This window comes from Acipenser ruthenus, chromosome 4, assembly GCF_902713425.1.
Source record: "Acipenser ruthenus chromosome 4, fAciRut3.2 maternal haplotype, whole genome shotgun sequence".
Classification (NCBI taxonomy): Eukaryota; Metazoa; Chordata; class Actinopteri; order Acipenseriformes; family Acipenseridae; genus Acipenser; species Acipenser ruthenus.
In genome coordinates this window covers 69,812,428-69,824,981 of record NC_081192.1, presented here as the reverse complement: position 1 = coordinate 69,824,981, position 12,554 = coordinate 69,812,428, and the positions used below count along the sequence as shown (strand labels likewise).

Sequence of the window (12,554 nt, the reverse complement as noted above, 5' to 3'; positions counted from 1 at the left end):
GTGCTTTCTTTTTTTGACATTCTATTTATAGTTTTTTTCAGAAACATGTATAATTTGCAAAGTTTAGCCATATAACACACGTGTAGTTTCTTAATTTAGAATAGGCCCATACATTTACATCAATATAAAATACAAGCCTCCCCCCCCCCCCCCCCTCTCCAACCCAGGTTCTGAATGAGATAATGTGGTTACGCTGATTAGCTTTTTCAGTTTAATTGAGAAGAGCTGCTGACAACTATCTTTGCAAAGTATTTTTTAAACAAACTGCACATGTTGTGCACAAATTTACTATCTGGCCCATCCTATATGGTTTGCATATACCCAACCAATTCTATAGTTGCGCATGAACCTTTCACCATTAAAGAGTGGGTTCACCAGCTATGGAATTCTCATTTGGTTATTCAGTGATGAAGGTGCTAGTCAAAACATGCATCTGTCTCCTGGTAGTTAAAGAACTATTAGTAAGGCTACAATTTTGGCACAGTCATTTTTAGCACATTTCACGGGCGAGGTACAGCAAAAAAACAAGAATTCACGGAAAGTTCACCAAATAATGTAGTTTTAGCTACATCAACATAGCTAAAATATCTAACATTTAAACAAAGAGGCGAGGAAATAACTACCAGTAATAGACAATAATTATTAGGCCTCCAAGCCTATTGTTGCTGTTAGGATTTTTATTAGGCTTCGTAGCTGAAGGCTGGGGATGCCTGTTGTTTTTGTTAGGATTATTATTGTTATTGTTAGGCTTCCTAGCTGAAGGCTGGGAAGCCTATTGTTATTATTTTTTTATTTTTTTATTTTTTCTTCCTCCCCAAAGTTGCTCAAAAACTTGGTAGATGCCCATGGGACAGTGTACCAGAAACAAAAACTCAATGCTCAATCGGCATAACGGTTTCAGGGAAGACATTTGAATATTTTTGACAAATCCAATACTTGCTCTGACACAAGTTTCCATACACCTCTAGCACCCTACCAAATTTTGTGACTTTTTGTGCAACGGTATTGATTTTACAGATATACGAAAATTTGGCTTGAAAAATCAGATTGAAACTTTGCATACATAGGCTTGGCAAGGTTGTCTATCAAGTTTGTTCAAGGCATGTCGCTACATAAAAAAAACATGGCTGCCGTGAGCCAGTCAAATTTTAGCTATGGTCAATTTGCACATATTGCAGTATTCATTTAAGGTACAATGTTGTAGACTCCTGAATCTTCACACAGTGGTGGTAGAGGCCTTTGGAAAGAAAACAAAGGACATAGGTCACATGATTTGGCAGCCATATTGGATTTTCCAAGAATTTTCGCCAATTTAAAAAAAAAATCGTCTTGTCCGAAACCGCTTATGGTAGAGATGTGAAACATGGGGCACATACTGCCCAGCAGCCATATTGGATTTGTCAAAAATATTCAAACGTCTTTTTCTCTGAAACCGTTATGCCGATTTAAGCGAAACTTTGCATACATAGACTTGGCAAGGTTGTCTGTTAAGTTTGTGCAAAGCAAGTCACTACATAAAAACATACGGCCGTCATGAGCCAATCAAATTTCAGCTATGGTCAAATTGCACATATTTGCACATATTACCTTGCTAAACCTCAAATGCAAAACATGTTTAGAACTCCTTTAACAGTTTAGACAGTGTCATAGTTACTATAGAATGTACAAATGAACCCATATATGCTCTATTCAAAACTTTTCTTGACCATGACCTTTGACCTCTCCATAAGGTAACATGTAAAACTATCTTATAACTCCTTACAGAGTGCAGATAGGGTAATGGTTACTATTGAACACATATAGGAACCCATATATGTTCTGTTCAGAAATTGCATTTGTTGTGACCTTTGACCTCTCTTTAAGGTCAAATGCAAAACTAGCTTATAACAACTTACATAGTGCAGATAGGGTAATGGTTACAATGGAACACAAATGAGCCCATATATACTCTAATCAAAAATTGCCTTGACCGTGACCTTTGACCTCACCTTAAGGTCAAATGCAAAACTAGCTTATAACTCCTTACAGAGTGCAGATAGGCTCATGGTTACTATGGAACACATAGAGGAACCCATATATGCGCTATCAAAAATGTCTTTGATCTCTCCTTAAGGTCAAATGCAAAGTGGCTTATAACTGCTTAGAGAGTGCAGGTGGGGTCATGGTTACTATGGAACACAGATAGGAACAAGAATGCCTTGGAAGCCATCAAGTTGCTTGCAACTTCTAGTATTGCAATTGTTATTGTTCATTAGTTTCATGACAAAACTCCAACATAAAGGTTAGTGTTCCCAGTGACTCACCTATTAAAAGCACAACATGAGTCATGGGAGTATGGTTCATGCTGCATTAGCTTTTATGACCATGTGGAATTAGCCAGCCCTGAATCCATTTCTTTATTTCTTTATTTCTTTATTTTTTTCTAAGCCCACTTTAAGGCCTGTGAGGGTGAGACCCTCACTGTAATATTGAATTACCTGTTATTGTGATTGCTATTCTATTGGCAGTAGAGCCATGGATTTATTATGTATTGTGCATGCTGTTGATCAAGTGTGTTTGATATACGATGGTGCATTGCAGTAATTAGATTAATTAGACGGTATTCATACAGGTTAAACAGATGTGTGTAAATGAGAAGAAACGTGTATTGTAAAAGTATGACTGTTTTATTGTAAATGGAGGAATGTTAAATAATAGTTTATTTTTGTATAAAATGATTCCAGACTAATTAATCCTGTTAGAAGTAGGTGTGGCTAGAGATTATTTAATGCTGTGTCTTTCCTTAGGAGGGAAAGGATTGTTAGGTCAGTCATGGTCTTGTCTGTTGAATGTCAGTTATGATATACAACCTGCTAGTCTGTGTTAATCATTGGCAATTTATGTGCAGTATCCAGTGCAAAATAACCTGTGAACGCTACCAGTGACGGTTTTTCCTGCATTTTAAATACCTCCAGGTTCCTGAGGAGGTGATGTGATTGAGGGTGGGGGTAAACTCGGACCTTCACACCGTTACAAGGCCTAAACATAAAAAATATATAGGCGCTGTCTAATCTACTGGGATTAGAAAAATAAACTGCAGCAAGGTAGTATTGGCAGACTGTCAATCAAAAGACAAATTCGCAAATCAGAATGTTGTGCTCAGTGAATGTTGTTTTCACTTATGAGTTGTATTGAATGCATTGTACTGTGAGCTAAGTTTTGAGATGCAGGCGTGTTTTTTTATTTATAGAAATGTTTTCATACTAACTTTTGTACTTGCTAACATTAATTAAAAAATCCAGTTGATGCCTATGATTAATATGTTTTTGTGACAAATTTGAAGCTGTTTCAATATTAACTAAATCAAGTTATTAATCAGATTGATTAATCTTGTTTCATAATTGATTCATTAAAATGTTTGGATATACTGTTACTTGATTGACTGCTTTGTTCAGTCATTCTAAAAAAACATTAGAATATATGTTGTTTGAAAATAAAAATAAAAACATTGGGTTATGATAATAGAAATGTAACCATTACTTCATAGGTATTTATCTCCTAAAAAACTGAAACCTGAATAAGATATAACAAAACTGCTCAACCGAATCTGTGACGCAGTCATGCCCACCCTGAGGGTATAAAGGACTACGCACACAGATCTCACCGTCATTTGGACACAGCGACCTTGAAGGTTAATGGTTACATTTCTATTTCAGGGAACCAGGGTTATGATAATAACGGTACCTTTCAAGTACGAAATATACCTAATGGGTCAGTATACCCCAGTAACAAGTACCCCAGTAACAAGTAACTAGGGCTAAAAAACTGAGGGAGAAACTCACCTCTATGCCTGTGTTGTAAGGGTCGACTGAGAAGCCGCCCTTAACACTCTAGTTCCAAAACCAGGGTTTTGAGGATCCAGGACATTCAGTCTGTAGAATCACACCACTGCATTGCAAATGTTCTTGACAGATGCACCTTGGAACAAAGCCCAAGAAGTTGCCATGCCCCTGGTGGAATGGGCAGTGAGCTTTTCTGGAGGGGGCAAGTTGGCTCACTCATAGGCATTCCTGACTGGTCTGCTATCTATTTGGACAGCCTCTGCTTAGACAGGGCTTGACCATGGGACTTCACCCCATAGCAGACAAAAAATAGTTTGGACTGCCTCCAACTTTTCGTCCTGTCAGTATAATATGCTGGGGCCCGCACTGGACAGAGTGTTTGGAGCTGGTGCTCGCTGTCAGACTGGAAAGGAGGTGAATGGAAAGCCTGCAATTCCACAGACTAGTTGACATGAAATGCCGAGATAGTCTTTGGCCAAAAAAGCAGGATTGGTACAGAGCGTAACCTTTGTCCTGGTTTCTGCAAAGATTTAGCAGGCTTTCGCAATTGAGAATGCCTGCATCTCAGTCACCCGCTTTGCAGAAGTGATTGCAAGCCAAAAAGCCTCAAATGGAGGGTTCCTGAGTGCATCAAGCACCACGTTAAGCCTCCAATGAGGAACGATATCCTTCATTGGCGGCTGAAGCAGCCAAGCTCCTTTCAAAAATTGTTCCGCCAGGACGTGAGCTTCTGGAGAGACTGAGTCAATTTTGACATGGCAAGTGGAAATAGCTGCCAGGTGTTTAATGGATTCCCCCGCATGGTGAGAGCGCTGCAGCATCTTGTCCACCGTGGGACCAAAGGTATGTCCTGGTGTAAGCCAAAGCTGCTTCCGTGCAGCTACCAACGCAGCCAGGTTTCTATCTACAGCCAGTTGTGGTGGTCAGAGAGGGACCTCAGCAAATAGGACTAGTAGGCTACCAAAATACTATTAAAGTTGCCCAGCTGTGCGGTGAATACCCTGGCTGAATAGCACGCTTGAGGATCACCTCCGAGACCCGGCACTGTTTGTTGGGGCAGATAGCGTCCTTGGACATGAGCGCCAAATTAGGTGCCTGTACCAATGCAGCAATTGAAGCCTCCACTGACGGAAATTGGGCCAAGCCCAGCTTCTCTATTGTGTAAGATGTCCATAGATAGGGAAACAGCAGGAGGCGGTAGGCTCATCATCAAAGATGGACTGCTTCTCTCACCTTCTGTAGGCCAGGGCACTTGCAAGACTCCAGTGGCCTCTTGATCAGTGGTAGAAGCCAGGAGAGCTTAACCACAGGGGATGTGCTGGCTGACTCTGCATCCTCAGACTGGAATGCCAGCTCCTGTTCGCCCACCTCCTCAGAAGCGGTGATGGAGGGTACATCATCCTGCTGCCAATCTGCGCTCGTAGCCCCCTGGGACCCCAAGGGGGCAGGCGGTGCCGAATGTTCACACAGTAACTCTGCGAGCACTGTTCCTTGGTGGATAAACTGCTGCCCAGAGCGTCTCCATCTGCTCCGAGTCCACCAATCGCTTGCAATGAGCACTGATTTTCTTCTTCCTCAGGGGAGGAGAAGGAGAGGCAGAGGAGGATGAGGAAGACCGTGAAGATGGCTTCCTGCGTGGGCTACTTTCCCGGGTGCGTTGTCCACTCCCCCTTGTCACAGAGCCATAGAGTGAGGACGCAGCCACCTCTCTAACAGAGGGTGATGGGGAAGAGCGCTGTGCAGGAGTGAGGGACGCAGAGTGCTCTGTAGAGCTGCGTGAAAACCTTTCTCCAGCATAGGCTTGGTGAAATGTGCACAAGAGTTGCAGAAACTGCAGTTCACCAGTGCCTCCCTTGCATGCTTTGGCCCCAGGCAGGAAGAGCATCTGCCATGCTTGTCCTCAACAGGCAAACTGGCCTTGCATGTCTTGCAGGGATAAAACCCAGGCATTATACAAGTAGCAATGTAGTGTACAGTAACAATGTACAGGTGCTGTATCAGTCTGCTTAAAGACAGCAACAGGGCTGTTCAAGACCTGAACAAGACCAGCTTGGTACTGGACCGGGACAGTACCAGGTCGGTTTGGTACCGGTTCATTGACTTTATCACTGGGTCGGTATGGTATGGTACCGAATCGGTTCGGTGACTGTAGCACCAGGATGGTACCGAGTCAGTGACTTCAGCATCGGGTACGGTATGGTACTGGGTCGGTTCAGTGATTGTAGCACCGGGTACGGTATGGTACTGGGTCGGTTCAGTGACTGTAGCACCGGGTACGGTATGGTACTGGGTCAGTTCAGTGACTGTAGCACCGGGTACGGTATGGTACTGGGTCGGTTCAGTGACTGTAGCACCGGGTACGGTATGGTACTGGGTCAGTTCAGTGACTGTAGCACCGGGTATGGTATGGTACTGGGTCGGTTCAGTGACTGTAGCACCGGGTCGGTACAGTACGGTATCGGTGCGGTAGCCTTGGTCCCGGTTCGGTACGGTACCAGGTCGGGAATGGTACGGGTCCACCGGTTAGCAGTTCCCTATCAAGTACAAAATGTAACCATTAAAGATTCCGAACCAGAATAGTATACCAAAGGTGCGCAAGCGCCCGTGACGCAGTCATGCTTTACCCCGAGAGCATAAGAAAAGGGGTGTCCAATCCTGGTCCTGGAAGGCCAGTGTCCCTCCTGGTCTCCTGGTTTTTTTCCAGCTGTACCCTAAATGAATTAATTGGACCAATTAAGCTTCTAATAAGCACTTAATTAGAAATAAAACTTTCTTTGTGATGGGTTTATTATTATTTGAATTATTATTGTGATTAGTATACTGTGAGAGTTTCTCATGTGTGCATTTTTAGTTTAAAATAAATAAAAAATATTCAGGTTTTGGGTCTTTAGGAGGTAAACATCCATTCGTTAATGTTTTTTTTTCTTTTTTTGGGGGGGTGGGGGGGTGGTGGTGGTCTACTTTACAGTTTTGCTCCAGGGCCCAGTAAATCCTAGCGCCGGCACTGATAGCAGGGCCCTCTGGTTTGCACACTTGGTACACAACAGTTGTCTGTGATTTTGTCAATAAACCTCCATTACTAGTGCAATTCCATTAAAAAATTAACTCTTTCACTGCCACATTGTTTTGACCTTTTGCAAACAATTTCTTTGTTCTTTGATCCCAGGGTACCTTTGATGATTACTTGGAGCTGTTCCTGCAGTTTGGATATGTCAGCCTCTTCTCGTGTGTCTTTCCACTAGCAGCGGTTCTGGCAGTACTGAACAATGTCACGGAAATCTATTCGGATGCCTTGAAAATGTGCCAGGTCTTCAAAAGACCATTTTCCCAGCCTGCAGCCAATATTGGAGTATGGCAGGTAAATATACTAATCTCTTGGTCTGTCAAATCAATTTAAACCAAGGTTTCAACAATAAATAAAAGGGAGAAAAAGATGCAATACAAATATGCATATTCATATATACAGAAAATATTTTTATTGCATTTTCTGCAGCACAGAATACTTCTAGATAACATCCATCATCCCCAGCTTGTCTATAATGTTCAGAAGAAAAGACAAGAATGAAACGATACAGCTAAACAAAGATCACATTGTCTACATTTACAATGAAAAAAAAGGTAGCACGCTATGATGGTAGCGCTATTATTCCTGAAAAAAAATCCCTTGACCCTGTCCTTTTAATCTGACAAGGGTTTACAACAAACTTCCAGGTGCTGGGCCAATGGGTGTCAAGTTATAGTTGTTAAGGAGGGGCTATGCTAATATTTCATACAGCATGCATCATAAGAACGTACCAAGAAAGAAAAGTGCATTGCATTAATAAGGGTATTTTACTTACCTAATCGTGGCTATCCAGATTTACAGCAGGTGTAACTGGAACGTTCCACTGGTCATCTCCTGTTGTTTGTTTGTTTGTTTGTTTTTTTTTTGTTTTTTTTTTTTGTCTGCCAAGGATGGTTAAATGTAATTGAGATTATTCAGATAAGTTTGTTGTGAAATTCCTACTTTTGACTGTTGTGGGGAAGCACTTATGTAGCTCTGTGTCCTTTCGGTGGTTGGCATTTTTTTTATACCGAGTTTCATTGGCCCTCGCATTACTTGCTCTGAAGTTGTGCGGTAACCATTTTTTAGCTTGCAACGGGATTAAAAGAGATAAGGAAGTGTATTTCTGTTTCCATAAGATGATGATTCTTAAATTTGACCCTTGAGTTTGACGCATTTTGACCCATGGAATGTTGTTAGTTCCAAAATCTGGAATAGTACAATAACGATATGATGACATCACAATTCTAGAAAAAGAACGTTCAATTCTGGGTGCCAACGATTATTGTACATTTTGCCATTTTCTCTTTTCCAGCTGGCGTTTGAAACTATGAGTGTGATTTCAGTCGTCACCAACTGTGCGCTGCTTGGTATGTCTCCCCAAGTGAAGTCATTATTTCAGGAGTCTGATACAAACCTCATATTACTTGTGCTGGCAGTTGAGGTAAGTCTGGATAGTAATTTGCATACATTCCTTCTCTGAGGTATTGTAATTCTTTACAGATTTGCATACAGGTAGACACATGCTTGTTGCTTCTTGCTTCTTGCTTCACGAGGAGATGACATTTCACATCTGGATCCTGTCCTGATCATGATAAACCAAAGTTACATGCTCTAAATAAACAACTCTCTATGGTAACTTCAATAGACCATCTAGTCTGAGGCTTTGAAAATAGTCCTGCCATTGTATTTGTGCGTAAATAATAGTGTTAACAAAAAAGAGAGATAATATGTTGTAGGATGGTTCAAAATAGCTGTAGCTAACATTATTGGAAATATCTAATTCTGCAGAATTTAACATCAACCATTTATTTATAGGGGGATTTCTTTTTGTTTGTTGCCAAATAGCATATCATGTAACCCTACTGACAGACACTGAGCTTCATTCCACCTCTTTACATCCCCCTCACGAAGCAAACGAGCCAGCCAACTAACACACAGAGCTTAAATGTTCTTCTCTGATGAGGTATTTTATGTGGGCTTTTTATTATCCATACACCAACATATTAGCATTATCCACCTGTATCCAGAGGATAAAGCAAAACCTGCTTGTTATCATTCCATGCAGTCTGAAGCTGCATCCACTGGACAGAGCGATGTGAGCTAAGTTGCCAAATGTCAGTACACACCAGACGCGACTTGAAAACGATTCAAAAGACTGGAAATAAATTCATGACCCTGCCCTTGCATTCCCATTGGACATACTAGAGGTGGGCTGTCCCATTACAAAACAGGTCTTGTTTTGGTAAAAGGTTACCACCCTGACCTTCGGCAACTCTGTTGTAAAATAAAGGTTGGACTTGTAAAATCTATAGATCAGAGTTATTGAACATCCCTATATATCCAACAGTTTTATTGTTATCATTATTATCAGTAGTAATTGTACAGTTGTAGTCGTAGTATTTTTTTTTTTTTTTTTTTATGTGGTACCAGTAGTAGTCGTAGTCTGATTTGAAGCCCGGTACATAGTAGTATAGTTGAACTGATATTTTTAACAAAATTATTTTATTGTTATACATTTACAGTGCCGTGAAAAAGTATTTGCCCCCTGTCTCATTTTCTGCATTTTTGCATATTTTTGACACTGAATGTTATCAGATCTTCAACCAAAACCTAATATTAGATAAAAGGGACCTTGAGTGAACAAATAACACAAAAATGTTATACATATTTCATTTATTTATTAAAGAAAGTTATGCAACACCCAATGCCCCCGTGTGAAAAAGTAATCGCCCCCTTAGACTCAATAACTGGTTATGCCAACTTTAGCAGCAATAACTGCAACCAAACGCTTCCTGTAGTTATTGATCAGTCTGTCACAGTGCCATGGAGGAATTTTGGCCCACTCCCCCATGCAGAACTGCTTCAACTCAGTGACGTTTGTGGGTTTTTGAGCATGAACTGCTCATTTCAGGTCCTGCCACAACATCTCAATGGGATTTAGGTCTGGACTTTGACTAGGCCATTCCAAAACTTTAAATTTCTTGTTCTTCAACCATTCTGATGTAGACTTGCTTGTGTGTTTCCGATCATTGTCTTGCTGCATGACCCAGCTGCGCTTCAGCTTCAGCTCATGGATGGATGGCCTGACATTCTCCTGTAGAATTCTATGATACAGAGCAGAATTCATGGATTCCTTCAATGATGGCAAGGCGTCCAGGTCCTGATGCTGCAAAGCATCCCCAAACCATGACACTACCACCACCATGCTTGACCGTTGGTATGAGGTTCTTACTGTGGAATGCAGTGTTTGGTTTTCACCAGACATAACAGGGCCCATGTCGGCCAAAAAGTTCCACTTTTGACTCATCTGTCCATAGAACATTGTTCCAGAACTCTTGAGGATCATCAAGGTGCTTTTTGGCACTCTTAGTGAGCAATGGTTTCTGCCTTGCTACTCTGCCATGAATCCCATTTTCGCCCCGGGTTCTTCCTGATGGTGGAGTCATGAACACTGACCTTAGCCGAGGCGAGAGAGGCCTGCAGATCCCTGGATGTTGTTCTAGGGTTCTTTGTGACTTCCTGGAAGATGTTACGCATTGCTCTTGGAGAGATTTTGGCAGGACAGCCACTCCTGGGAAGATTCACTACTGTCCCAAACTTTCTCCATTTGGACAATATGGCTCTGATTGTGGTTCGGTGGAGCCCCAGAGCCTTAGAAATGGCTTTGTAACCCTTTCAGACTGATAGGCATCAGCAACTTTTTTCCAGCTAATTTCTTTTGTTCGTGGCATGATGTGCCTCTAGAACCTGTGTGCTGACAACATCACTCTGATGGTAAGGGCCAAAGTTAGTCAGATTTATACTGTCCTTGGTAGCGGTGTTCAAAGTCCAGCATATCCTGGTGGAAGCGCTCGCCTTGCTCCTCCGAGTACGCTCCCATGTTCTCCTTGAATTTATCAAGGTGAGCATCAAGGATATGGACTTTGAGGGACATCCTACAGCCCATTGTGCCGTAGTTCTTCACCAGAGTCTCAACCAACTCCACATAGTTTTCGGCCTTGTGATTGCCCAGGAAAACCACTGCGACAAAGCTGTTCCAAGCCGCTTTCTCCTTACTAGTGAGCTTCTTGGGGAATTCATTGCACTCCAGGATCTTCTTTATCTGTGGTCCGACGAAGACACCGGCTTTGACCTTTGCCTCAGACAGCTTAGGGAAGAAGTCTTGAAGGTACTTGAAGGCTGCCGACTCCTTATCTAGAGCTCTGACAAATTGTTTCATAAGGCCCAATTTGATGTGCAGTGGTGGCATCAGCACCTTCCGAGGGTCCACCAGTGGCTCCCACTTGACGTTGTTCCTCCCCACAGAGAACTCGGTCCGCTGTGGCCAGTCCCGCCTGTGGTAGTGCGCCTTGGTGTCCCTGTTGTCCCAAAGGCAAAGATAGCAGGGAAACTTGGTAAAACCACCTTGGAGACCCATCAGGAATGCCACCATTGCAGCCTCTTGATGCCATCTCAGAAAAATGCAGATATGTATCCACTTAGGCAGCTGGAACTAAACTGAACTGGTGGGCTTAAGGCCTCTGTATTTATACTACTATTTATATTACTGGAAAGTTCTAGAAAGTTCTAGAAGTTACTCCAAGTTTACTCAGCACTGAATCTATCTGGAATGTTCTGGAAAATAGGTAAATTTCAAAATATCACTGTCCTGGTCACAAAAGCAAAGTTTGTGGGGAATAATAGCCATTTTCTATACTTTTGAGGCATAAGCAATTAGGAAACAACACTTACTACCCAGGAACCAAAAAAAAAAAAAAAATTGTTACACTGTGTTATTATTTATTATTATTATTATTATTATTATTATTGTTATTATTATTATTATTATTATAATCTGTGTTATTATGCAGATGTCACCACTTAAATGTATTATTATTTACTTTTATTTAGTTTTTCCTTTTTAAAACAGTGAGGTGAATTTAACAGAAAATGCTTTATAAATATGACTCATAATCTTTAAAACTATGTATAAGCTTGGTAATGTTGGGATGTGTCACATAGAAGACAAATGTATTGCTGGCTTTGTTTTACAATCTATAGAATAGTAGGACCTCTAATAATAAGTGAACAAAATGTTATTTATCATAAAAACAAACCAAAAAAAAAAGCCATAGCTTAAAATTAGGTCACATGTTCAAGTTGTGTGAATGCGGGACCTTTTTTGTTTCATTTTTAAAAGCCAGCAAAAGTGCACATTTTTCATTTAAGTGCTGGATATATAGACTGCATGTATGGTCCGGTTTATTTTTGCTTATTAATAAACCTATTTTTATGCAATGCATAATCAAAAAGAAAATGTCTCTGTGCTGCTAAATGCACCACCTGCAAGCCACCCAGGCATTGTCTTTCTTCTGGATGTCTTTGTAGTCGTTCAATTTGCAATCATATAATAATGGATACTACTGCACCTCATAAATTAACTTTTCATCGTCCTGGATTAGCTTGTTTTGAGGCATGTGTTTGACGTGTGTCAAGGGTGTTAACCTTGCTTCTGATTGGTCAGTTTCATGCCAGTCGCACGATGGAAAAAAAAATTAATTAGAAACAGGTTCTATTTTAGCGACGCAAAATTTTCTCAAAGCGACGTCACTCGCATCGCTCGCTACTGGTGTGGATACTTGCATTTGACTGCAGTGATTTATAAATTATTCGCTCGCATCCAGTGTAGATACGGCTTGAGAAAGAAT

The 12,554-nt window shown here is 41.2% G+C and overlaps 1 protein-coding gene across 1 annotated transcript in view; it reads left to right on the top strand.

Moving 5' to 3' along the window:
- Positions 1-12,554, top strand: part of ano10a (anoctamin 10a) — a 63,172-nt gene that overhangs the window by 38,523 nt on the left and 12,095 nt on the right. The window contains exons 10-11 of the mRNA XM_034000524.3: positions 6,988-7,179; positions 8,180-8,308. Coding sequence (XP_033856415.3) covers positions 6,988-7,179; positions 8,180-8,308 — 321 coding nt within the window. The remainder of the gene's footprint in view (positions 1-6,987; positions 7,180-8,179; positions 8,309-12,554) is intronic.